This window comes from Trachymyrmex cornetzi, unplaced genomic scaffold (assembly GCF_001594075.2).
Source record: "Trachymyrmex cornetzi isolate Tcor2-1 unplaced genomic scaffold, Tcor1.1 scaffold57, whole genome shotgun sequence".
Lineage (NCBI taxonomy): Eukaryota > Metazoa > Arthropoda > Insecta > Hymenoptera > Formicidae > Trachymyrmex > Trachymyrmex cornetzi.
The window spans coordinates 1,339,557-1,367,511 of NW_017299882.1; the positions used below are offsets into that span (position 1 = coordinate 1,339,557).

A 27,955-nucleotide genomic window follows, 5' to 3' on the forward strand; every position below is an offset into this window, starting at 1 on the left:
TCGTGAGGCCACTCTTTAGAAAAAAGCATCCTACTCTCGTTTGTTAGATTTTTTCAAAAATATACAATTGTGTAAAAATTATTAGAAAGACAGCGAAAATACTCGCAAAATAATAAGTATTAATTAATATTAAGTGTTTGCGCGTGCTTGGATTATAATTGACCACAAAAAAAGATTAGATAGTAATGAAATTTCTCAAGAGATAAAAAAAATATATATATATATAATTAGGAATTTGAAAAAAATAATGCATTCTTGCGCATTGCGCATTTGGCAGTGTTAATAAATTAATTATTATTACAATTATCGGCAAGTATAACACGAGTGAATAAATGAAACCTATTATGACGCAGACAGGCGGCAATATAATTTGCGTTTTCAATCGATTTAAAATAAACTATCATGCATTATTTAAAACGACGTAAGTACCATATGTCCCGTCAAGCGAGTACTCAGAAATATCACATAATGTCCGCGTTTGCAGAAACATTAACGTTTCTTCAAAATCGTTAATGCATTCCCTTAGACCGCTACGATTTTACTAGGATCCACTTTAACTCGAATAAACATAGTATCGTCTTTGACGAAGTGTCGTTTCTTCACCATCTCGTGAGAAACGAATCTTGGGAAACCGAAACCAAGAGAGTCTGGTTCACGACTCGGCCGTTGAAAGTTCTTCCATGTCGGATCTGGTATGAAGCTTTCCACGATGTTGCAAGCCTTTTCCGCGATAACTGTCTGATCGAACATCGTGAACGACACGCTGTGCGAGAACGGCCATCGCAAAAGCGCATCATACTCGCCAGGTAGGATTTTTATGTATATCGATATATGACTGCCTTCTCCGGTCCCGTTTCCGTTTAAGAAGATGGAAGCCTGTAAAATAAAAAAATCTTTTTAGCGAATTAACTTAACATTTAATCTTTTAATGCCAATTAACCAGACAACATAAATACATTTAAAAAATATCCGACACAGAAAATCCGCAAGATATTCAATCTTAAGGAAACGAAATTCTATTCTGTATACTTATTTATTTATTTAATAACTCTAAAAAATATAATATATGAAATTGAGTGACTACATTTTTAATTATATAAATCTTGTATAATAATAAACTTGTTTATAATAGTTCTCTTTTAATATTTCATTTAAGGCTTTGTCTCATTAATTGCAATGATATAAATTTACAAGGAACTCGTGCATATTATTACATATATGTATTATATAGAATTATAACTATGACATCACAACTCTGAAGGTGACTCCTACACAGTAAATAATACTGTCAGTATTAACAAATACTGGCAATATTACTGATCGTGTGTACAGGTTAATAGATTGACGTAGAATACTGATGAAAAACTGGATTTATATTTTCGTGCATCGGTATCACTTTATTAGAATTTATGTCACAGTATGTCACAATAAATAATGTACGTAAAATTAAAGTGAAACATATTGTCAATAATATTGATCGTGTAAAGTTGTAAAAATACTAAAAATATTAATGCATACTATCAGTATTACTGATCAGTATTATTGACCGTGTAGGATTATCTTGAAGCAGAATAGCGTACAATTTTTATTACGCTTTTAAGACGCAGCAACATGAGAATAAACATCAAAACGCAAATCGAGCCGAAAATTGACTATTTATATATTTACATATATACGTAACGTACCTGTAACTTGTATCCGTATTGACTAGTATAAAAAGGTGGACTGATAAGCTCCATCCCTTCCTTCGCTTTTGCTTCCGACATCTTGGCAGCATAATCCGTAATTTTCCATATAAGCGTGCCCGTGTAATTTAACGATAGCTTGCTAATCGCTGATTTCAAGCTGGTAATTTGATGTTGTTGCTTCGTCACCAAACTGCACATGAGACTTAGATGCATCTTTGCGGATTCCTCCAGATGTTTGTCTAACGAGAATCTATTTCCCTGTTACAGAAAAATCTGTAATACTTTTTGGACTAGAATAAAAATAATAAATGAGAGAGAGAGAGAGAAAGAGAATAAGTCTTATTTAAATAAATTAATAAGTTATAGACATTTTAAATTCCCAAGTCACTCCAATTATAACGTCGTTACTGTCGATATTAAAATTAAAGGTAGAATCCAACAGGGCGAATGAGAGCGCAGTTATTTGTACGTAAAATAATAAAATAATATATTTTTACTCTTGTTCCAAAATTTACGATGTCATTCAAATGAATTATACGTTTCGATTCACTTTGGAGTCTTCAGCATTGAATTACAAAATTAGTGTGTGTACATCCTCTACATGTCAAATTGAGCACCAACAAATTGCAGATTTAACTAATTTTCTAATTCAAAGCTGAGAAGAACTCGAAAAGTATCGAAAAGTACAATTTATTTGGATGACATCGTAAATTTGAGAATAAAAGAGAAAAATTATTACTTTTTATTGTTTTTCGTACTGATAATTGCGCTGTACTCTCTTTCACCCTATTAGATTTTACTTTTTATTTTAAATTCCCAAAGTTAGAAAAATTTGAATTTACTTCATTGAATCAATCGATCAATTAATTAATTTTTTATTATTCATTCTTTATTTCTCATTCTCGGAAAAGAGAAAAGCGCACATTTTTCCGAAGAAAAATTTAAAGTCATATACAGAAAAAATTAAAATATGTAAAGTAAATATTCTTTTATTTCTTATTAAATATTTAATTATGCTTCAGAGTGATGTTAAGATATTTATGTGATATATAAAAGACTGAAAGCAGACTCGAATCTTCGTATCAATTTCTCATTCTAAACATCGAGTATTGTATTTCGTAGAAATAAACCTGTTTCAATATTTTTAAATTTATTTATCTTTTTATTATAAGCGGACATAAGCTATGACGTGCGAAAAAATAATACCTTGAAGCGGCAACCGGCGTCCTTGAACGTGCAGGAAAGTAGATGCGTGGTGCAATGATCCTTCAGGTGAACCTCGAGATCCTCTCGGGGTAGCACCGCGGTTTCGCAACGATGAGGACATGCTACCGGGAATCGACCGCATTTCGCGTGATGAGCGCCGAGCGTATCGAAAACGAATTCTTTGTTACAGTAACGACAGGCGACTAGTCTCTTGGCACACTCTCCCAGCTTGTGTTGGCCGAGGTGTCGCCTTTGCACCTTCATGCCACACTTGTTTTCGCAATAAAGAGGCTCGTAACCGCATGTCCCCGTGTGTTTCTGCAAATATTGTGTTTTTACAATTACCTTCTGGAACCAATAATTCTTGAAGAAATGTCTAATAGAAGTAACAAATTAAAAAAAAAAAAAAGAGTCCAATTTATTTAATAACATTAATTTATCGAAATTACATATATTTGAAATCAGAAACAAACAACTGAAATAAGACTTGTGCGTGCTTAAACAAATGAAATATCAAATAAAAGAGGTAAAATAGCAAAGAAATAACTATTAAATATTCAAAATAATGACATAATTTCATTATATAATTATTATTTTGAATAAATATACCTCTAAAGTGTGTCCGGTAAATTCTTTGGCACAAAAGTCGCAACGGGCTCTACGCTGAGCGCAGGTATACTTCAGATGATCCTCCATGAGTACGCGAGGTATCATCGCCCCGCATTTATTGCCGCAAGGAACCGCATCGTGTTTACACGTGTTCAGGTGCGCCTGTGATAAGAACGACATCTAAATTTAGTTGGTCCATCGAGACACAATTCTTATTCTGTAATACCGAGCACTCTTTTACGATGACTTTACCTTCAACTTCCTCAGCTCGTCCGACCATTTGCAACCGTCCTTGTGATGTATGCAGTATACGATGGAGCCCATTATTGCCTTTTCTGCCTCCGTGTCTTGGAAGTTCTGAAAAAGACCGAGACAAAGATGTTATTTACCTTCGTCTGTTTGCTGTTTGCTAAAACATAAAACGTAAAACTGTTGGTGCGCCGTAACTGTTGTATACCGTAACTCGAAATTTAAACGTCTGGATTATTAATAGATAAAAATTCATACTTTTCAGAGAATATTTTTAACAAAGTTCCGTTATCTCAGGATCCTCTGACCTTTTTCCTCAAAATTTACTTGAAATAATATTTTATTTTTTATTCTTAAAATATATGTTTATAAACATATATTTTATATGTTTATAAACATATTTAAATATATATAAAATATATATGTATTAAAACTTATAAGAAAGTTAAAGTGTAATTTTAATTAACTTAATTTAATTACTTGAAGTTTTTTCATTCAATAAAAGAACATAATGCATAATATTGTTTATAAATAAATTTCAGTAAATCATTGCCACAAATTAACGTGAATTATTTATTAGTGATTTAAGGACGATTCCACTTAAATTGCAAACCGGAAGCACGTTATTTTGAATCGTTCGTACAATTTGTTTAAATTGCAGTTTATTTAACCTGTAATAACCGGAAAATTATTTTCGAGGATGTCACCAGCTGGGCTACTTTTCAAAATATCAGAGTTATAACACAGGATGTAGCCCCGTGGGAGATACTGTCTCATACAGAGAACCACGTGGGAGGTGCAAGCCAGGAATACTTTAAACCCATTGTTGCGTTGTTCAAGCTTCATTGATGTACATAATCCGTATTTTCAAACTTATTTTTGCAAATAGACCGATGTAAAATATATTTTGTTTTTAATATCATAAGATTTCAATATAGCACAGATGTCCAAGGGACGTTCTGAAGAACATCCTGAGAATATCTCAAAGTATCAAGAACGTTCGCAGGAATATCTCTGAGATAAAGTATCCTGTATGTATGGATTGTAACATAATTTGTTTAGCCAGAATATATAAAAATTTGGAAATTTATAATTTGTTATCCAATAAGTATAATTCAATATAATCGTTCGTTAATTATTTATTTTTCAGTTTTAAAAAGATTGTCAAAGATATTTTGATTATGTCAGATTGATAGACGATTATGAAAAATAATTAACAAAACATCGATACATTACTAAAAAACTTTGACAATATAGTTCTCTCTCTCTCTCTCCCCCTCTGCCTTTTTTCTATCTTTCTATTGGACTTATTTGTCAAAATTATTTTCTCGAATAGCACGTCAGTTCAGGAAAAGGAATCGTAAGATCCGATCAACCATTCGTACACAAATGCATCCGGTGTATATAAATGCGTGTGCGAGCACGCTCGAAGGTGCTTGGAAGTTGAAACCTGCATGACCGGCAAGGTCGAGGAACCTAACGCAACCAGCCTAGCGGTGAGATATAAACAGAAAAGAAATGAAAGGGACAAACCTACCTTCTCCCTTTCAAGATCGCTCTCGAATACCTTATATCGAACGCTTTGAAATTGGAACTTGGAACCCTTTAGAAAAAAAGAAGAATCGGAGACATGATGTGAAGAAATCAGAGAACTTGAGATACTTGTCACACTTACAAAATAAATCGACACGAAGCGAAGAATAAATTATTTCGAATACATTATATAACGTGAAGATCTTCATGTCGATCGGCATATAAAATCATATTAAAGAAGCCGAGAAGACTTCATATTAAAAAAGGAGATAGAGTTATTAATATAATAATAATAATAATAATAAATATAACTCTAAAGTTTCTGCTCTACTAACTCATCCATTGTTCCCTTCTCGGATGGAGCTCTTTTTGCATCGTATTAGGTTTCCGATATTAGAATACTGGGCACCGCAGCAGGTAAGCATGACGTTACGGTAAAGTAACGGACAATCGATCTTCGCATGTTCTACTTATTCTTCATGCCTTGCAGCGTCGAATATGTTCGATGTTCAATATTCACTGTCATTGCCATCATAAACGATCAATCGTAAGCGTAATTTACGCAGCATGATTTGTCTCTTGCCTGACCTCGACGAACCAGACGCGTTTTAGATCGAGATCTGTAATATATAGAATCTATAGAATAACAAGCGCATCTTGATGTAATATTCATGATTATTTCATGTTTAGGTTGCGTAATGACATTTATTATTTCGTATTGTCCTATTTTTAAAAAATTAAAAATCCGATTGCTGCTTGTATTATTTTGATCGGCAACATTCTTAGGTATTCTGCTTATCGCCTGTCTTTGATGTGACTCCACTGCAAAATGGACTCGATGACGTAAATGGTATAAAAATTATACCTTACATTCTCCTTGACGACATCAAGATATTCCCACGAATCGACTGTTGCGAACTCGCACTCCATTCGAATAACCGTCTACCTCTTTTCGGATCCGACGTATACGACCTTGGTGAATGGTCAAAAATTAACATACGACGCGACGTGCGTTTGATCTCCGTCTCCTCGTTTCCAAAAACGGTCGAATCTTAAATCAAATAGTGTCATATCGAGATGATAAAAAAATGGGTCGATTTAACTATTCAAAGCGCACTAATTATGACGCAAAACCTTTCAATTCCTTCCCGTTCTGAACATACATACGAATTTTATTGTTGCTCGAGAAACCGTTATTTTACAGATTATTAATTGTTAATAAATTAATGTTTTCGATCCTATTTAGCTTTAAAATGTATACATCATTCATAGATAGAATTAAATATTGATATAAAAAGAGTTTAATGTGATGTAAACAGGTGATGTAAACAATTACATAATTCATGACACTCTGAATTTTTATACTTCTCAGAAATATTTCAAATTCTTGTATATCTCACATAATCCTATATTATCCTGCATTTTTTATATATTCTATATTTTTGTTATTTGGCTTCTTTTTTTTCCTCTAAAAGAGATACAATCTCATATATCGCAAATCTCCCAGGGACATCCTGAAGACATTTCAGAGAACGTATGTCCTGAGAAAATTTCTCATAAAGTATAGGCTGTATAAAATCTCTTTATACATCCGTCCTTCAATGTATACAGGAAGGATTTTCAAATAGATTCGTGGTAAACGATACAATTTATATAAACTACACTAATTGTGAGAGAAAAGTAATTTTTAGTATTTGTGATTATAATTACATGGCATTGTAATCACAATTATTACTGTTATAATGTTAGTAATAATAATTTTATTTATATAAAATTATAACTATAAAAAAATATATATAGTTGACATTGAAAATGACTATACATATATTATAAAAATAGTTGCAATTACCATAATTTAATTGTAAGTTATAGTCACTTTCGATATCAATTATATATTTTTTGATAAAGCTGTAAATATAATTATTATATTTATACTAATACTATAGCAATAATAATCAATCATAATTGTGATATTATGTAATTATAATCACAAATACCAAAAACTTTCCTCTCAGTGTAGGTCAATTCGTGAAGAAAAATCAGAATAATTTTTTATTCCAATATTTCTTCCACGCGTGGATGCGGAATCTATAGACAATTGTATGCAGAACTGTTTCAGAAAAAGGTGTAAATGGAGAATATCGAGGCAAGAGAGACGTGTCCATTTGCGTCGCTAAAGTTGGTGATTGTTTACGTTAGCTTTAGCGGGTTCTGCGTGCGATATAGGATGCTCGCAAACGGATGGAGAGGTTCACGGTTTCCCCTCGCGGAGCGAGTTGCCGCGGAGCGTAACGTTCTCGTTCACTCGAACGGCGGAGTTCATCGTCGTGGAATGCGCGGCGAGGAACAATGCGCGAGGAAGAGGAGGAGAACGCAAAGCCGCGCCACTTCCGGCGTAGACCAACCGGAGAATGCCACCGTCGTCGTCGTCGTCGCCATCGTTGTCGTCGTCGTTGTCGTCGCCGTGGGAATAGCGGGGACGAGAGACAGAGAGAATAGCCGAGAGCTTTTAATATAACACACACCGTAATTATACTGCTCGTTGGACTAAACGTAACCGTCGTCGTTCGGCGTTATCTCACATTCTCGCATTCCTGAGCAGCGGAGGATGACACGAGGGAACCACAAAAGGTCGCGACGATTGCGGATGTGCGCGCGCTCTCTTGGATTTGAAACGCACGTTCGTAGCTGAACGAAGAGTGAAGACCGGTACACCATCAAGCATATCAGGGGTCTAAGAAACTTCTCCCTAGAACGCGAAAAGATGCATCTTCCAACTTTCTAAAGCCTTATTAAATTCGCTAATCTGCGTTATACAACGATTGTATCTTACTGCTCATACATTTCAACATAATAGAAGAGAAAGAACAGTGTACTGTATTTAGAACTCAGAAATCATTCCGAATAAGATTTTTTCCGGTGAAGATCCGCAGATATAATTTGAAATTTGATATTCATCTATATAGTCATAGAAAATATAACTTTGAATTTGACTTGTTAGACTCAGTATTTAACTGAAGAATCGATAATAAATAATCTTTTTTCATTTTTTTTATTTTTCAATTTTTTAAATACAAAATTAGAGAAAAGATTATGGCATTGAAATTAATATCGTTAAAATTAACAAAATAAAGAAACGATTCAGACGATTAAAAATCAATTATTAAAAATATTGTTAATTTTTACGCGAACACCAACAGTTTGGAGTTCAAACTCTGAGAAATTTTTTTAGATGAAGATGAGAGGAAAGGTATTTGCCTTGAAATTAACACTTTTAATTATTCATTAATTTTTTACACCAACAAGAGTTTGAAGATCAAGTTTGAACTTCAAGGTTTCAGAGAAATTTTTTTAGACAAAAATGAGAGAAAAAATTGGTGCCTCGAAATTAATACTTTTAATTATTTATTAATTTTTTACAAAAGTTCGAAGTTGAAGCTCAAATTCTAAGGTCTTAGAGAATTTCTCACTCACTTTGTTAGGGTGCTGTATTTGCTAACATCAGTTAACTCCAATAACATCAGTTAACTCCAATATATATATTCTTTTCAGAATCCGGGATCCGGAAATTGCGGTGAGTAAGTCAATTATGAGATACACTCGGGTTCTTTTAACCGAATACTTCGCGTCACCGCCGTTCATCGGATCGAGCGAGAAGAAGCAACGGGAGGAGAGGTCGAACGACTTCGGAAGCGGTCGAGGCCATCTGTTACGCTTGGTTCCCACGCTTCCGCTGCCCGCCGGTCGTGCCTTACAGCTAACATTTTATTCCAGTGAGATAGCACCGGGTGCTCATGCACGAAATTCTACGAATCATATAGGGGCGCGAAGAAAAATCCCCGTCGTCGTCGTCGTTGGCGCAGCATCTGGCGACAATACCGAAACGCGACTATCAAGAAGAACCGTTCTCCTGACGCGGGATTCTTGCAACGCATCTTGGAGTCAACGGTCTCGACGTGATCACCGTAAACTTATATATTCCCGATGTCTTCGCCGGAAACGACGTTGATATATATATAGGAAACCAACGTTTCCGTTGATTTAACCGCAATTTAATCTCTAACGGATCTCTCTTTTCCTTTTTCTGCGTAGTTTATCATGGAAATTACATTACGAAAATGACCATAACAGAAAGAATAAAATTCAAACGAAACGAAGACAAATTTGTGATTATCAAACAATATTCACACAAATTATTATAAATGTGTCGTTTTTATTATAATCAAGCAGTTGTCTAGAAATATGTTAGCTATTTCGGACTAAGAAAGCATTGTTATTGTCCTGTTAATAGCACTTTACGAGTGATTAACGAAAAGCTAAAAAAAGAAGGAAAAATAAGGCAAAAAATAAATAAATAAATAAAAAATAAAAAGAAATGTGTCAAACCTCATCGGTAATTATAGGCGCTTTGTCCATGGTGTCGTTGATCGGGCTGGGCGGTGACGTGGGGCTAGCACTGGGGCTTACGTGGAAAACCTTGGACTCCTTGGCGGGTCTCTGAGGTGACACCCTCGCCGGGAAGCTCAGGGTCTTGGTCCACTGCGACAGACCGCGCACCATCTTCAATGTTAAAAGCACTAACGTCACTCGCGCAACCGAGATGACTCGGGTTCACCACTGGAACCATTCAGTTTCGCGACTCGCGGAAGAGGGACATGGCTTGTCCCTGTTTCCTATATTTAAATCGCGTTCCCACGGTCCCGAGTAATTCGCGCTTTTTATTCGCGATCGTTTCCCGAGAAATCCCGTGACTCAGGCCGTTTCGAGTGTCGCGGTCGTGACACTCGACAGGAAGTTGCCTGCCCGTATACAATACAATCCGACTCGACTTGAAGTAAACCTCAAGAAACTTGCCAAATGTGAATCTGTTTAAGTATAAACGATAGTACTCCTCTCGGCTCGGTAACGCACAAGACCGAGTTTACTGATGGACTGACACGCAGGCTGTGACTAGTTCTGCAACTCCTCTGGACCCCATCATGGTGTCGATGGGGACGACGAGGACGGTAGTAGTAGTGGTGGTTATACCGATGGTGGAGGAGGAAGAGGAAGAGGCGGCGAAGGAGAAGATGGAGGAGAAGGGGAAGAATCGGTCGCGAGCCAGAAGAGCCGTTGGAGCGACCGGGAGACTGGCTCCGCGAAGGATGGTGCATGATGCGATCATGCGAATGTAATTTCCCAGTTTCTCGGTCTATACCCGCAGTCATTATCCCCCGTAACTTCCTGTTAAATCTCTCCTAAAAAGAGTGTGGGAACTCGAAACGATGAATGGCTTCAATCAATAACGAAGGTGACAGGACGCGCGCGTCCTGTACAAAAAGAAATGTGTGTGAGCGACCTGTTTCGTAAATTGTAATTTAATAGATCTAGATTTATATTACGCGGTGTTAGATTAACGTTGATAAATTGGATATGGTTAGTTTAAGATCTTATCCTATAGGATAAGAAATAGAAGAAGATGAAAGAGGTCAGTTGATTAAGGCTACAAGATGTTGACAAAACCGGTCTTTAGACACTAATCCGCCCCCGTAAGAATAGACTTTTGTTTTGAGAAAAGGTAACCGGGGGAAACATGATAACTGAGAGAGAAGAACACGGTCGGGAAGTGGAAAGGGGGGAGAGTCAGGTCGTGAATGAAGGAGCATGTGCATGTAAAACAGGAATGCGCTCTCTCTTTCTCCTTCTCTCTCTTTTCTTCTAGACGGCGAACAGGTACGATCCTGTACAAACCTGCAGAGAGTAGCTTTTAAAACGTTTGCTTAGATCATTCCATGATAATTAAGACATCGTTATTTTTTTTAATTTTGTTACAATGTATAATTGCAGGGTTCCCACAGACTGGAAAACCGGGAAAAGTTAGGGAAATTGAAATTAGTCATTGAAACCGGGAAAAGTAAAAAAAGTCTGGAATTTCGAAATTTGCTCATTCCCTGAAACTGGTTCTATTCCAAATAATCATTATAATTTTTTGAATATTATATCTGACGTTTATAGTCAAATACGTTCAAAACTTGTGCACTTTAAACGATTTTAATAAAATAATTAAAATTTATATTTTATTCAGTATTTTTATTTGATCCTTCTTTTTCGTCAGAACTACGTTCTTTTTTCCAAAACTAATTTATTTTTTGCTGGCTTGAATTTGCATCCAAAATTCTACTATGCTACTAAGCTTTTTTTCCGTTGTTTTTAATAATATAGACTAGCTTTCCTACAATCTTTGAGTCTAAATGTAAAAATTTACCTATTTTATATTACTCGTGGAAAAATTTCCATTTTCATCTGGAAAACCTGGAAAAGTCAGGGAATTTTAAAATTCATTTTCTATGGCAACCCTGAATTGTCAAAATATATCATCCCTCTGTTTTCTGTGGCTGAACTAGTGCATACTTTTGGAAATATACACTTTTCAAAGTGAGATAGGTTTGATATTTGGCAAAAGCAAGAAAGAGAGTTCTAATAAAGCAGTTTAGTGCAGCAATAAAAAAACCGACCTATAAAGAAACTGATCGCCGTGCGAAAAGAGCCTTTAAAAAAGAGCCTGATTTCCGTTTCGATACCAGAATGTTTCCCTTTTGGAGACAAAGAGCTCTATCGACGATGATCAGAAAGGAGAGAAAGAGACACACGTGTTGCCAACTGCAGATTTGTGGAGTAACGAGCGGATTGCGAAGGTGGAGGAGAAGAAAGGGAAGGGAGGGGGGAATAACGACATCGCCGGACCTATATCGCCGCCCGGTATGCACACCGTGCATTCAACTGCATTCAACAGTGCGCGGACCGGATCTAACCCAGCTGCGGCCTTCTTCGACCTTCCCCCCACCGATAATCGGCGAAGGGAAGAAGTCGCGGCTCTCTTGGCCGGCGACCGGCCATTCCAAATCTTCTCCTGACAATCGAGAAAGCGATCCGCTCGTGGATCACCGGGTTTGTGTGGATTACCGGCCACGAAGCCGAATAAGCCATTCGGCGGTCGAATAAATATCTAGGCGTCTCGCTCGCCGAGCGTTCGCCATCGTTGCTCCTCGAATTATTTTGAGAGCATAACGATTAATATTAGGTACACTGAGAAAAAAATGTTGCTGTTTCCAAAAAAATATTAGTTGACTCAACTAAATGTAGCGGTAACGGAGCTGTCAAGCAAATATTTGTTAATTAAACTAAATATTTGTTAATTCAAACAAATAATATGTTTTAAATTACAAGATTTTGTTAATCTAAATATATAAATATTTGAACTAAATAATCATTACGAACTAAACGCATTTAGTCAAGTTAATAACTTTTTATTCTCAGTGTACCGCTATTATAGTCCTCTACCGTTTAACATTTTTGTTTGTCTAGCTCTCTACTTCTTTTGCCGTTTGCGAATTTCAGGAACCTTTCGTATAAAGATAAATAAAATAATTAATAACATTTAATTGAGAATAAAATAATTGTGTAAATAAAATAATGAAGAGATATATCGGTATTTTTCTGGAAACGCTAATCTCTAGGAATGGATTTTCATATCGATATAAAAATTATATTTGACAGATGACAGACTACAAGAATGAAACAAAGCAATAGTGAAATATCCATGGGGTGATGTGAAATTTTTGGACGAGTTAAAATCTTTTTATATCCCATTAATTATCTATGGAGTATTTAACTTTACGACATTATCAAAAAACGATGTGTTTTTACAATATTATACTTATAGAAGAGTTATATATTACTTGATAAAACAAACTACTGTCTATAATGGACTTTTAAACCTCAAGAGATGTCGATATCCCAATTCGATTCTTTGTGTCGAACGAAATTTTTCGAGCGACTAACAACTACTAATATAAAACCAACAATCTCCGATATTATTTTATACCTAATATTCCAAACGACAAAGGTAGTGTTTTTTTAATCACTACTTAGATTACTTAATGACATTATATATATTATTCAATCGTTTGCCGATTATGCGGTTGTACTTCACGCCGCATGCATCTGTCTTTCGATCACGTGGACCGCAGATGGAACGTGAATGTGCGCGAGCAATCTGCTGCGCGATCGCAACCAGATCGGAGTTTTCTCTTTTGAGGTAGGGATTTTCGTCGACGAAAAAGGGCTTCGTACACGTCCCGTGGCCAGACGGGGATACAAAGGTGGTGCCCTGTCGAAGCGCGTCGGCGATACCCGGCGATACGAGGAGCACCTGGCAAGACGATGGGAGGGATCGAGCACATGCGGAGGATAGGAACGGAACGCGCACGGCGCATCGTCCGGGGAGTAATGTCGGGAAGTGTGCAGCTGTCATAGCAGCTGCGAACCTCCTTCCATCTCTCTCTTTCTCTTTCTTTCTTGCCCGGTGACCGGCAGCTTTCCTCCGGCGCCTCCTGCACCTTTTGCCTCGCGTCGGCTGCACGTCGCCTAATTCCTGCCTCGGCATACTGATTCTTTTACGGATTTTTATACTCCTTCGTCGTAGTAAATTCTTTAGCGCAGCTGGAAACCATACTGGCATAGCAACGGAAGGCTGAAAGATGCTCTAGAACACGTATCAGGGATTAGAATGTCCTTTAATCGACTTTTACGATGTCTTTTAGACACGCATGCTTTAAATACCGTACCTCTGCGTTGTCTCAGAGTTTATTGGAATAATGAATGTTTTAGTAAGCACGTATATTTATTGTATAAATGCAATGAATGTATGTGTATTGTTCGACGTGTTTATAGGCTTCTAACTAGGCTAATCCTTTTACTTTCGCTATAATATTATATTACGATTTTGTATTTAATTGATTTCGTGATTGTATTTAATTGTTAATAATTCTCTTAATATGAAAGAACTAATTTTATTTTAGAGAGCCAGGAGGTTTGTAGGATCAAATTAAACGTGAATTTATTTTAAAGAAAAGGAATAAATGAATAGAGTTCTCCACTTAGATGTTACTTACTATTATATTTGAGATGTACAAATTATACTTTTGAGGCTTCTACGACAATTTTCTTCACAGAAACTATGCGATTTGCGGATTCAAGTCTTGATTAGTCTTGATCAAGTTAAATGCCATTTATAATAAATCGTTAGAAAAATGTTTCTATAAAATAATAAAAATATAAATATAATATTCTAATTTTTTAATCAATATTGATGTCATACTAATTTGTTATCATTTTGTAATTGTTGTTACCATTTTTCTAATGTCTATTTTAGGTTCAATCTGTAAAGCAAATAAATGTTTTAAGGAAAACTAAAAAATAGCAAAACTCGAAATTTTCGAAACTGTCTTCAATGGCAAGAAACTTCTATATTTTTAACAAATTTTATATTACTAATAATTTTCTAAGTTTTAAATATATATAGCAAAATAACTTAATAAACTTTAACAAAGAACTATATCCATTCTTTTTTCTGAAACAAATTCACAAATTAAAACATTCTGTCCCTCCTAAGTAAATAATAATAATAATAATAATATAAAATAGATTTTCCAATTCAATTATATTTTATATTTCCTTTGTGATATAATTAATATATTATATTAGCGTTTTATTTTAATAAAACGCTTATCTCGTTATGAACGAGTTGTTCTTCGAATAATCAGTGACTGTGATAATTTACTTTATGACATAGAGAAGCCCGCATCTTTAATTCCGTTTTGGAACCAACTACCATCATCGCGAGAAAAGAAACATCCTTGCTGCTTTTCAAGACGAAGAGATCTGGCTACATCTGTGTTCGCTTCAGCTGCCTCTTGTAAAACTAAACTTCCTACCCTGCCCACACATCTGCTCGCTGCTCTCTTATAACACATTCGTAATGGATCCTGTGCGACGTATCTTGACAATAAGAACAAATGAAGCGGTAGTACATTCACTAATCTCTAAACCTCAATTTTTTATATTTCACATTTACATTTGCTTGCGATATGACGTTTGTTTCTTCTTAGCGTTTACGACATTTCAATTTTACTTTTGTTATAACGCATATGTATCGTTCAAACAAGTTCAATTTTAGACATTGTATCACTGTTCGCTAAATGCTAAATAATCATACAGTCGATTCGTTTAAAACGAATAGTTTTATCTGATTTTATCATTTAAGTTTTTTACTGATACGTATAACTTATGACAGAATTGAAATAATTTTATCTTCTCTCGAGCAGTAAACAAATTGAGAGAATAAATTATATTCCTGTCCTATATCTGCATATAGACCTTTACGGTCACTCGCGATTATTTACGCTTGCGTAATCGACACTAGTATAGCTAGCGTGGAAGCGCAATGGAAGACTCGTGTCGCAAAACAGCCAGGTGAAAGGAAAGTTTCGCAGCGTTTCATACTAGATAAGTTAGTGGATTCTTCAGAATGTCGGATCTTCGACGTATTATTCGCTTATCTCAGACCTTGAATTGAAGATTTCTTTTCATTTCAATCGCAATACCATTTTCAGAGAAGTTTCAGCTGTTATTATACACAATGAAGAAATCAAAGAGAGAGAGAGAGAGAGAGAGAGAGAGATTAAGAGATTAAAAATTAGATTTTATATTTGTACAAATAAATCACGTCAAAATTGTAAATAATATCTATAATATCACCTATATCTATAAAAACAATTCCCTATTTTCTAAACAAGTTATCAGTCTTCTGGAGTTAAGATTAATCGAGAACTAGAGATAAAAACGTAATATCAATTATTCTGATTATAAGACAAATTACATTTGTTTACACGACAGCTTGTTGGCTAGCCCTTGTACACTGATTTAATCTGAGTGAAATGTAAGTATTTCTCTCGAATTATAAAATATATATATTTTACTCGACAACACACTAAAATGTATTGAGGACTTCACGATTTAACCCGTTTCTATATTTATATGAAACACACATCTTTACATTAATTTGTGTATGACAGCTTGTTGGCTCGTTTTCCTATTTTTTTGTGTTATGTCCCGGCACTTCTAACATCGACTGTTCGTCCTCTCTTCTTCTTTTCTAATCGAACCATTTTAAAGCCAGGAAATTGGAGCAGTCGCAGAGCAACCGGCACAGCTGTCGACAACTTCCAGAACATGTTGGACGACGGCAGCTGCACCAAAGCAAGGCGCATTACCGCCCAATTCGATCGACAGAATGCTTATATCGAATGCTTATATCGAGTGTGCCTACATAGACGCATACATGCGTGTGTCGTGGCGCATACGAGGCGGTACAGTCGAGTGTATTAAAACGATGCCCGGATCACGAAGCCCGCATTCGCGAAGATACCTCGAAGTGACGTTAACGAATCACCTGGCTCCTCGCAGGCACGAATGAACCGATTAATTGTGTAATCAGGATTGCTGAAGCCCGTATCAGACTATAAATTAAGATTGAGACTGAATTTGAATTTGACCAATCAAAGCAAAGGTTACTTTTATATTAGTTTTCTTTCTCCTGATTGGATAATTTCAATCTCATTCTCAACCTTAGATCTATATAAGAGATCTATTTGTATTTAAATCCTTGAAATCCCCAAAAAATTTTCAAAATGAGATAAATAGATATTCAGAAGATGAAGAAAAAGAAAGGGAAGATATGTTGAGTGCAAAAGGTGCAAGCAACGCGAATAAATCTCTTACAACGAATTTAATTGGACGTATTCCGCATAAAAATATACTACCAGTGTCATTAGTGCAATAAGTAAATTCGATAAAAAATTTCATTAAAATTTCACTGAAATTTTATTGTGAAACAATAATAAAAATTTTTTGAAATTTTAATGAAATTTTCTCCACCACTATTACATTATTAGTGACACCACTTGTCGAATTTATTTATACACTAGTAGTATATTTTATGCGAGATAATACTAAAGGCCTGTTCTTTTTGGCTGAATTTTTGCACCAGTTTATCTGTTTTCCTCTTCTGTCCTGAAGAGAAAAGGAAGAAAGATGAACTGGTGCAAAAGTTCAGTCGAAAAGAACAGGCCTTAATACTGGTGCATATTAAAGCCGTTGTACACTAATTTAATCTGAGTGAAATGCAAGTATTTCTCTCGAATTATAAAATTTATATTTTACTTGACAACACACTAAAATGTATAATTGTGAACTTTACGGTTTAATCCGTTTCCATATTTATATGAAACACACATCTTTACATTAATTTGTATACGATGGTTTTAATATGTACCAGTGCGCACTGAGTGCATTTAATCGAATTCGCTATCACTCTCTAGTCTGATAAGCTTTAGGGTCATCTTTCAGGGCGCCACGAATGAAGCTCTCATCGAGCAGAGGAGCGGTAAGAAACACCGTTTCTACGCATGTGTACGCACGACACTGCGTATGCTGATACGCAGATAAGGGAAAGTTAAGACTTCACGAAGTCGACCGCGCGAAAATGCCGATACCGCAACTCTTTGTTGTACATACATTTATTGATTCGTGCGAAAAATGATAGAAAACATTAAATAAACTAAAAATGTTATTGAAGTGAGAGAACGAAATTCGCACTAAATTCTTAACATTAGGACCACCGATGGTACAATTTTGACTTCTCTAATCATTTTAATATTTTCTTTTTTTATATATTAGATATACAATACAAAATATTGAAAATATGTGAATACAATACAAATAATTCTAATGATATATAGATAATATCAAAATAATTTTTCACTAACCAACAACAAGGATTATATAGATATAGGAAATTATTAAATTGGTACTTTCGATAGTTCTAGCGGGATACCATCAGCAGTTCTAGTGCTAAACTATGTTATTACTCTTAAATTAAACATTTAACATCATTCCTGATTAACAAATAAAAAAAAACATGTAGTGCTACATATAAAAAAAATAATAAACCGTTTTTTTTTCTGAACACCATTAAATAATACATTTCATAAATTTAAAATATACTTTATAAATATATACTTCCCTTACAAACAGAAATCCAATTCAATACTGAAAGATAATAATTAATTAATCATTTTGAGTATGAAAACACTATTACTTATAATGAACAATTACTATCTTCCGGTATTAAATTTCTACAAGAGTTTATAATATACTTTTGTAATACCTATACTTTATTATACAGCGTCCCCGATCGTCGAATAGTCATATTGTTCGCGAACTTACCGTTTCAGATATCTGGTTGACATTATAAGTGAATTGTCCACGTCCAGGAATCAAAAGTAGGCGTCGTCGAGAACACCACTGCCCTTCAACAGTTCAATAGCATCGACAGGTGGTATCGCGTAAATCGTCAAGCGTACGATGTTCCTGCGGTGACCGCCGGATTGGAGAATACCTTAAACTTGTCTCCAAGGCTTCCCTTCAATCACCCTCTGTTAAAAACAAAAGTTTACCTCAAACTCATTTTTTCCCTTAGATCGATCCCTCTGTCTCTAATCTCAAACTTGTATGTATTTATTCCGAACTTTTTATCAAAGTATCAATGTTTAGTTCCGAGACTCAATGGATCGGACGATGTGAATGAATCGGAAGAGTGTTCACACAATTCAATATTGTATAATCACGATATTCTCTCTCTCTCTCTCTCTCTCCCCCTCTCAAACGATACAGATCTGGAGCGGCAGATCTAATATGAACACACTGCGTGACACGCGTCAAGACCGGAGCTTCGTTTCTTACGAAATAGCCAGGGGGAGACCGTTCGGGGAAGCGATGTGTCGCGCCTGGAGTTCGTCGAACCTGGATCTATCTATCGTCCGACCCTCGTCCGGCGAATGTCCCTGCTTATCGGTACGACGAGGGAGACTCGTTCGCGTGCGTTCGCAGGCAGTCGCGCGACAGCGTAAAGTCGACTGCACAATCGCGTGCGGTCGCATTACCGCGTATGTACGTGCGAAGTCTGCATACGACGTGAGACGGCCGCGGCGCGGCGGCCCCACCGCGCTCTAGGCAAAACTAAGGTCCCTCGGGATATCACCGCTCTCGACGGCGCGGCGGGGCATACGCCTAGGTAACCGCGGAGGCAGGTGACGGTGGACAGGTGAACGTGTTGGCGGAACACAGGAAGTGCTGGAGACAGAGAGGCGATACAAAAGCCCTTTCGGTAGAGGGGGAACGACGACACCACCGGAGGAATAAAAGGGGGAGTGAGAACTCGCCAAGTGCCTAGAAACAGAATTGTCGGGAACTCTTGCGTACTTTTAGCCGCTGGAGAACGTTTCCAAAAGCGCCCGTCGCACTTTAGGTTCTTCCAACCGATAGAAAGAATTCAGTATCAAATATAACGATGATATACGAATTAATTTATTCAAGAATTCATTTAGGTTTCGATGTCTTGCCATAAATGGTGCACTAACAGAAAGTTGTTATATCAAATGCATTATTTTAATTTAAAAAATATATATATAATGTTAATTTATAATACTATTAAAACAAGTCTTGTTTTAATAAAATTTTATTCCTTTTATTAATACTGTTATTGAATCAATAAGATTATTTTCAATTAAAATAATGCTGATACACCATTTTTTAATATAATTGCTAAAAAAAACTTTTGTTTTTTTAATAAAGGTTTTTTTATTAAAGAAGGATATTTATAGAATTAAATAAAAATTAACAAATAGATAATAATTGGTAATTTATTAATTTATACACGACATTATTTTATGATTGTTGGAGAAAGAAGAGAGAGTGAGAATTTGCAAAGTGCCTACATGCAAATCCAAATATGTAAAAAATGTCTTTACACACTGGTGACTAGTTTTCCGTGTAAAAATAACAGATTATATACTCTGCATACAAATGCGGATTTACTTATTTAAATATGTATAGTGTCATTTTTACACGGACGACTATATAAATAACACACACTTTTTAAATCAATTTTTACACATTTGCAATATAGGACTGCATTCCAAAACGTCCTCTTCGAGGAAAATGTTATTCGATATAGTATATCTACGTTATATGTACTGTATTTCCTAGAAATATGATTATGGAGAGTCACGCGTAATAGCCGCGGAAGAAAAGCTTCCTATTTTGGATTCTCTCAATAGGAAGAATCGTTCTTTTCTTTCACAAAATGCAATTGTCACCGAAAGCAAAAAGATCGAAAATAATCCGATGATCCGAATTAATTTATTCAAGTTAGAACTCGAAAAAATAATTCGAATTTTATTAGATTCGTGTGATTTGTTGACAATTTTTATAATCGAAAAGTTATCCCCGCCTCGATTTCCCACTTTAGTTAGGAAAAAGGTCGGCTTTAGATTGTGGGTCGTAAACTTAACGTCGCCCACGGTATTCTGAGAAGCGTGACGATAGCAATGATATACGTAGCGGATATATCGTAATAATAACATTTAGAGCTGACTATATCGTTTTTGTCGAGTCAATTATATTGCCTAATAGCACCTTTTGATAGCATCGACAAATACGTATATCCTCCATGTGTTCAAATATCCTAAATCAATCTCTCTTCTCCTCTGAGCGCAAAAGAGTACAACTAAGATTATCTATCTCATGATTATGTATCTCAGAAATCGGAGAACGTTCAATCCTCCGGTGCTGACGTCAAAATTTGTAACACAGTTAAGTAATAGGCTTAAATGATCCATGTAATTTATTCTAATTAAAAGGCACTAATTAATTTTAAAGACTCGAAATAACAAAAAAGAAAATGAAAACTACAAACTTGTATAAACTTATATAAAAAAAAAATGAAGACTGGCTAACGAGTATATTTTAATAAGAATAATCCAAAGCAGACGTAACATAAAGAAAATTGAATCAATTGACATTTTTGACAAAGAACTTTATAATGGAGTAAATCCAATAAATCCACCGTCAACTCCGGAAAATTAAGATCCGGTTCCATAAATGTAAATTCAATTTTAATCTCGGGTCAATTAATTTTTTATCTTTTTTTAATTCTTAGACTTAGAAAAGAATAAAAATTAAATTGAACCAAGATTAAAGTTAATCTTACATTTGTGAAACCGAGTATAAGAAACATCTGGAGAAGAAAGACATATAGTCCTCGAAAATATTAGGACTATTTCGGTCGTCCAATTTCGCGTAGACACATCTCACCATGAATTTATTCGTTCGCGTCGAGAGAGTTCACTGTGCTAAGCAACAACATGGCGTTATTATGCCGCTTGCGACTCGTTGCGTACAGGAATAGCTCGCACATGTCTCTCTCTTTTACTCTTTTGCTTCTTTCTTTTCTCTCTTCTCCCCTCGATACGCGCTTACATACGTCGTTGCGAGCGTTCGCGTAGGAAAAGCTCTCTCTTACTCTTTCTCTCTCCCTTCTCCTCCTTTCCTCTTTCTTCTCTTTCCTTCTCTCCTCTCATTCTCTTTCTCTCATCCTTTTTCTTCCATTCTCGACGAAGGATAGTACACTCGAAGCACATCTTCCTCCGCCGTTCTCCGTCGTAATGCGAACGGTGAAGTCATTGACTGTGAAACCGGGGTGACGAATATGAACCAGGAGTACGAGAACGTCTCAGTTTCAGATTCCGTTGATGTTTTTAGCCGTTAATGGGACTGGATGGAGGTTGAAATGTATCTCGGAGGAACGTAAACACCAACAGTGACATATATTACATTAATATTATAATTTCTTACTCAACAATACAAGTATGATATAAATTAAAATACACGTTGTACATATAATAATTCAGTTTCAGATTCCGTTGATGTTTTTAGCTGTAATGGGACTGAATGGAGGTCGAAATGTATCTCGGAAGAACGTAAATACCAACAGTGACATATATTACATTAATATTATAATTTCTTACTCAACAATACAAGTATGATATAAATTAAAATACACGTTGTACATATAATAATTACATTGTCAAGTAGAAAATTATAATATTGATACAACGTTATCATTAGTGTTTACTGAGATGCACAAATCATGGAAATATATATTGTGAAAAATATTATTTATAATAATGCATGTTTTCCAAACGATGCAAGACTGTATCTTAATGACGTGATGTGGGACGCGGAGAATATATAAAAATATATACGCGCAACTAACGTTTTGAAATATCTTTATTGTTGCTAATTTTTAACTCATAATTGTACGTGAGTTTGAGAACATTAATATTTCTTATTTATGTAATATGTATATAATTTTCGTTATGTACATTGAAACACTTGATAAGAAGTTCTCAGGATAGCTTTGACCAAACTCCAATTATAATTTAGTCAGCAATTAACTTATCAAGCAATATCTACACTATTTTACTAATATAGGTAAAATAATTAATATTTCATTATTTAACACACAAAGAAAAGATTAAATTAAGAACGACAAATTAAATTAGAAATTTTGCAATAGGCAATTATTCTAGCAGTTCAACTAATTAAATTAATAAAAGTTTAGCTGAAATATCACTCTTATTATGATCATTTTCATAAATATAGATTAATCGAGATTTTTCTAATTTTTAGAAAAAGTAGAATATTAAACCGAGATTATAAAGTTGATCTACATTCGTAAAAATGGAGCGAAAATACTTCGATTAAACTTCTATTAACTCTATTTTTTTCTAATTCTTATAACCAGAAAAAGATAAAGAATATTTAAATCGAGGTTATAATTAATTTGTATTGATGATCGAGCGATACTTTAATCAAACTGTGTTTAACTTAATTAGTCAATCGATTATAGCTATTAATTGATCGTTTCTCTAATCTACACTTCGATGTATTAAATAACAACAGATTTTTAATTAATTATATTAACTGTATTATTAACAAAATAAAATTAGTGAGTACAGATATTATTTGCTAAGCTAATAATCATCGATTAAATTAAACAGATCGAGTTTAATTAAAATCGTTCTTATGCAATAGAAAGTCACTGTATGTCATCGAGACGGTTAATTCATACGTAAGAAATGTTGACGTTTACGTAATTTGTGACATAAAAGCTGTGTCCTCGTTTGACTGGCAACCAATTGAGTGAAAGTTATTACGAATAACGTTACCATCAACGATAAGTCATTGATCGCGTTCAGCAGACTCAACTGTTGTGAAGCGGATCGGTGAGCGCTTGCTGCTATTGGATGATCTAGAAGAATACACCAATAGCAGCGAGTGCTCACGGATCCGCTCCACACAGTTGAGTCTGTTGAACGCGACCATTGTAAGGGATTGACAAAAAAAAACGATCGATAATGACGATTTTTTTATTACCCTGAGATTCATTTATGATCATAAAATCTTACCCAACGTTTAGATGTTACTACAGTCGCGTACAATAGAGGACACTACACGTCATTCATGCCAGTCTCTTCTCTACTCACTTTTCTTTCTATGTCGCTTTTTTTACAAGTGTATTTATTCCGGCATGAATGTGACCGATGGAAGCCGCGGCGTGTAATGACAAAGAAATTCTGTGATAAATAGTATCATGTCAAATAAAATATTCGAAGAATCGAATACAAAATGAACTTAAGGCCGTTTATTCGTGATGAAAACAATATTTGCCACACAAATTTTGTTCGAAACAGCACAATACTTCTGTTACGTTAGTAACAGTTAAACACACGACTAATGCGTTTATAAAAAAATAAAATCGTAACGTAATTACATTATTGGAGCTTTGGAGCATTGTTCGTTGAAATACCATAAATTGCACAGTGATTTGCGAAACGCAAGAAGAAAGAAATCACGCGATTGAATCTGTCGTTAAAGGAGATCAAATTAAAGAGTCACGAGAGTGTCATGACTGTTAAAAATATGTCAGAGTTATGTATAAAAGTGTTTGTACAAACTGCAGTCGACTTAATATATTCATGCTTTATAAGTAAGTATTATTATTATTTATTTTACGATCCAAATGCAGCAAATAGAAAATTTTATTCTACATGTGATTACAGATGCAGATAATGCGCTTGGAAGGACATAGTCTTACAATTTATAATAGATATAAAAGCACAAGAGGCATATTCTTTGTTGTACACAGCTGGATTTAGATCAAGATAAATTGCGCAGTGATAGTTTACCCAATTGAACGACGGAACATTAGTAACATGTCTAGCACAATAACCGGCAAGAATTTGTTACGACCGAACAGCCTACAGTGCACGAATCTACAGGACTATTTAAAATCTCGTAGTCCTGATACTCTGAACAAATTGTATCACAAGCCGCCTATATGCCTAGCTGTATTCCGCGAGTTACCTGTCATTGCCAAGCATTATGTTATGAGGCTGTTGTTTGTTGAGCAACCAGTACCACAAGCAGTTATAGCATCCTGGTGCTCCAAGCTCTATTTCGAGGAGCATCAGAAAGTGGTACAAGTCTTGAACGAGCTATACGTATGGAAGGAAGCGTCTATACCTGGTGGATTACCAGGCTGGACCTTGAACAATACCTTCAAGAAGAACTTAAAGATTGTGTTGCTGGGTGGTGGCAAACCATGGACTATGTCCAATCAATTAGAAACCGACAGTAAGCCGAGAGACGTAGCCTTTTTGGATTCTTATGCGTTGGAAAGGTGGGAGTGTGTCTTACACTACATGGTTGGTTCTCAACAGCAGGAGGGTAAGATTTTCTTAAGACTTTGTAAAAACGTATCGTGAATGTATTATAATGAATTCAGTTGCTTGCATTACGCTAAAAATTTTTATTAACAATTTTAAAATTTTGTGCTGGAATTATTTTGTAATTTAATCATATTTTGTACATAAAATTTGCAACAAATTATAAATATTTCTAACATACTTTAAAATATTACAATAGGCATATCTGCCGATGCTGTAAGAATTCTTTTACATGCCGGTTTAATGAAGAGAGACGAAGCTGATGGAAGCCCAATTATAACGCAAGCTGGTTTTCAGTTTTTGCTTTTAGATACAGCTTCGCAGGTAATTATCAATTCTCTGTCAGATATTTTCTTTGTCTCACAAGTAACGCTACCCAAGTGTCATACATCGATTTTCCTGAGACTGTGCATACATGTAGTACATTGAAAAATATTTGAAACGTATTTTTTTATATCTGCCCAAAAGCCGTTTTAAGGGTAGAAAATGCCCTTGTGAATGTATAGGGGTGAATTCCAGTATTTTTAATTCTGTGATGATAAGAATTCTTAAAATTTACTCATTTTGATAAAAACTAATAAAAATTTTAATGTATCTGGCCGCCAGAGATATATTTTCATGTTTAGATTACCGTCTGGAAATCTTGACAGATTCGCGTAAAGTAGCCACAGCAGTGTCGCTGCGCTTGGCTTAGCGCCGAGACACTACCAGTGTCTCCAGATATTTAATTGTTAAATACTTATATAATGAATAATTTCTTTTTTATATGTGTGTGCACAAGTGTGGTATTGTTTTAAATATGGTTTATGTTATAAATATTCTCTTTATGTAGGTATGGTATTTTATTCTACAATATCTTGACACAATTGAAGCACGTGGTCTTGATTTGGTAGAATGCCTTACCTTCCTGTTTCAATTAAATTTTTCCACCCTCGGTAAAGATTATAGTACTGAAGGCATGTCCGAAGGACTCTTAACATTTTTACAACATTTAAGAGAATTCGGACTTGTATATCAACGAAAACGAAAAGCAGGAAGGTAAATATATAGATAAAACATAATGCGTGTTATTTATAAATAATCCAAATCTACTTATATTTCCATTAATTTATGTTGCAAGGTTTTATCCAACTCGATTAGCGTTAAACATCGCTACTGGTGAAACTAAACCTTTAACCAGAGATACAGACAAGGAAGGGTATATAATTGTGGAAACAAATTATCGAGTTTATGCTTATACAAACTCGAACTTGCAAGTTGCATTGCTTGGACTCTTCTGTGAAATGTTGTATAGGTAAGTGAAAACACCCTGTGCATAATATGAAACCTATCTTGTACAAGATAAAAAATTTTAACAATTATATTATTTTGTGTCTAGGTTTCCAAATGTAGTTGTTTCGATATTAACAAGAGATTCGGTAAGACAAGCATTGAAGAGTGGAATAACTGCTTCTCAAATAGTAGGGTATGTATTATATTATAGTAGGGTATGTATTATATTAATGGCTTAAAAATAGTCAAGTACAAAACTATGTAAATATATTTTATATCAACAGCTATTTACGGCAACATGCACATAGTAAGATGATAGAAGCAGGGCCACCTATATTACCGCCGACAATTGTAGATCAAATTAAATTATGGGAAAATGAAAGAAATAGATTTTTGTTCAGCGAAGGAGTTCTATATAGTCAATTTCTTTCGCAAACTGACTTCGAAGTTCTCAGAGATCATGCGGTCTCAACTGGAGTGTTAATTTGGCAAAGTGAAAGGTAATTATTATTTTAAAATATAAATAGTTTATAAAATATATATTACATATGTAATAATTGTTGAGAGAAAAATTTTATAATAAGTGCTGCATTTAACAACAAAATATATTCTTTATTTCGTAGAAAAAGAACGATGGTGGTTACCAAAGCTGGCCACGATGATGTAAAAAAGTTTTGGAAACGTTATTCAAAAGGCTCAAGTTAATATTCGATTAACAAGATTTAATTATAAGCATTTAATGTATATTGTTGTGTTTCCTATGTGACATAAAAAAATATTGTTCCAAAAAAGTGCCTAGCAAAACTGGAGAAGCATCCTTGACAGATTAGAGAAATAGTGTTTTCTTTTTAATCGATGCCAAAGCTTTCTCAGGTGGGACTAGGTTTTGATAATGCAAGTGTGATATTCAATTAATGAAGTAAGTTTTTGTATATTTAATGTTGTTTGTTTTATTTTTACGCCAATAATAAAATTCATACGACGAAGGAATTATTCAGAATTCGTCAATTTGATTTATCATAGTAAAATCTGTTGCAATTTTTTATATAATAAATAAATTTTCTACCAGAATACAATCGTCATTACAATATCTTCTGAACATGTTTCTGAATTATATGACTATGATACTTAATACATTGGTAGAATATTGATATTTGCATTTTGAATCAACATTTTTGTTGCACATACGCACGCCCATGTATATACAAATAACGTATTTCTAATTTAAATCGACAATTAATTTATATAAATGATGAATCTAGACGTGTAGATGAACATATAAATTTTTTAATAGTTCATATTTACCAAATAGTGAAATTGTACTAAGATGTGACTTTCTAAACCGATTAATTTATCAAACAATATCTGTATTATTTTGTTGACATAAATAGATTTATTATTTTTTATCATTTACCACAAAAAAAAATTTGAATTTTCAAATTTTCAAACCGCCATAATGATTCGGTCATTTTTCTTATTCAAACATTTTGAATACAGATTCATAATGTTATATTTCATAATGTCTAAAAAGGATAGTATAATGGAGGAGCGCGCGCGTAGCGCGCGCAGGGGATGTGCTAGTGCAATAAAAAAAGTAGACCCGGAAAAACTTTTTTTTGGTGAATTTGAGATGCCGTCGCTATCGAATAGTTGCCGACTGTTTGATATCTCGTCGTTATTGACTTTTATCATTAAGGCTATGGTATACAAAAAATACTAAAACGTAAACTGTGTAAGAAAATCAACATGTTACTACTGTTTAGGCGTCGTCTACAATACACGGAGTAAGAAGTAAGAGTAAGAAATTGACCAATCACAGTCGAATTATTCTTCTCACATTCGACTGTGATTGGTCAATTTCTTACTCTTACTTCTTACTCCGTGTAT

The 27,955-nt window shown here is 34.7% G+C and overlaps 3 protein-coding genes across 8 annotated transcripts; 2 read left to right on the forward strand and 1 right to left on the reverse strand.

The window, feature by feature from the left end:
- Positions 1 to 255: 255 nt before the first annotated feature.
- Traf4 (TNF receptor associated factor 4) lies at positions 256 to 19,326 on the reverse strand. Of its 6 annotated transcripts, XM_018515264.1 has the most exons (8): positions 18,909 to 19,326; positions 18,393 to 18,601; positions 9,672 to 9,845; positions 3,756 to 3,860; positions 3,504 to 3,665; positions 2,895 to 3,212; positions 1,686 to 1,946; positions 256 to 876 (listed from the first exon to the last, which is right to left on the reverse strand). In XM_018515264.1, the coding sequence occupies exons 3-8, from the start codon at positions 9,843 to 9,845 to the stop codon at positions 523 to 525; spliced, it is 1,374 nt and encodes a 457-aa protein (XP_018370766.1). In that variant the 5' UTR covers positions 18,393 to 18,601; positions 18,909 to 19,326; the 3' UTR covers positions 256 to 522. The 6 variants fall into 6 exon arrangements, with proteins under 6 accessions (XP_018370766.1, XP_018370767.1, XP_018370765.1 ...); XM_018515265.1 differs by lacking the exon at positions 18,393 to 18,601; XM_018515263.1 differs by lacking the exon at positions 18,909 to 19,326 and having other exon boundaries at positions 18,393 to 18,902.
- On the forward strand, positions 5,643 to 6,341 carry LOC108766148 (uncharacterized). Its single transcript, XM_018515269.1, has 2 exons — positions 5,643 to 5,702; positions 6,072 to 6,341. Exons 1-2 carry the CDS (start codon positions 5,643 to 5,645, stop codon positions 6,339 to 6,341), a joined length of 330 nt encoding a protein of 109 aa, XP_018370771.1.
- A 4,248-nt stretch (positions 19,327 to 23,574) lies between the features above and the next one.
- Positions 23,575 to 27,049, forward strand: mrn (general transcription factor IIH subunit 4 marionette). Its single transcript, XM_018515284.1, has 8 exons — positions 23,575 to 24,057; positions 24,131 to 24,797; positions 24,996 to 25,120; positions 25,629 to 25,834; positions 25,917 to 26,090; positions 26,175 to 26,261; positions 26,353 to 26,568; positions 26,692 to 27,049. The coding sequence occupies exons 2-8, from the start codon at positions 24,284 to 24,286 to the stop codon at positions 26,771 to 26,773; spliced, it is 1,404 nt and encodes a 467-aa protein (XP_018370786.1). The 5' UTR covers positions 23,575 to 24,057; positions 24,131 to 24,283; the 3' UTR covers positions 26,774 to 27,049.
- Positions 27,050 to 27,955: the final 906 nt, after the last annotated feature.

Coding starts and splice junctions, on each gene's coding strand:
- Traf4 (XM_018515265.1), bottom strand. CDS start 9,845: ATGGTGCGCGGTCTGTCGCAGTGGACCAAGACCCTGAGCTTCCCGGCG. Junction 1,947..2,894: donor ACGCCGGTTGCCGCTTCAAG/GTATTATTTTTT, acceptor TTTCTGTAACAG/GGAAATAGATTCTCGTTAGA. Junction 877..1,685: donor AATACGGATACAAGTTACAG/GTACGTTACGTA, acceptor TTTATTTTACAG/GCTTCCATCTTCTTAAACGG.
- LOC108766148 (XM_018515269.1), top strand. CDS start 5,643: ATGGAGCTCTTTTTGCATCGTATTAGGTTTCCGATATTAGAATACTGG. Junction 5,703..6,071: donor AATACTGGGCACCGCAGCAG/GTAAGCATGACG, acceptor CAACATTCTTAG/GTATTCTGCTTATCGCCTGT.
- mrn (XM_018515284.1), top strand. CDS start 24,284: ATGTCTAGCACAATAACCGGCAAGAATTTGTTACGACCGAACAGCCTA. Junction 25,121..25,628: donor TTTTAGATACAGCTTCGCAG/GTAATTATCAAT, acceptor CTCTTTATGTAG/GTATGGTATTTTATTCTACA. Junction 26,569..26,691: donor TTAATTTGGCAAAGTGAAAG/GTAATTATTATT, acceptor TTTATTTCGTAG/AAAAAGAACGATGGTGGTTA.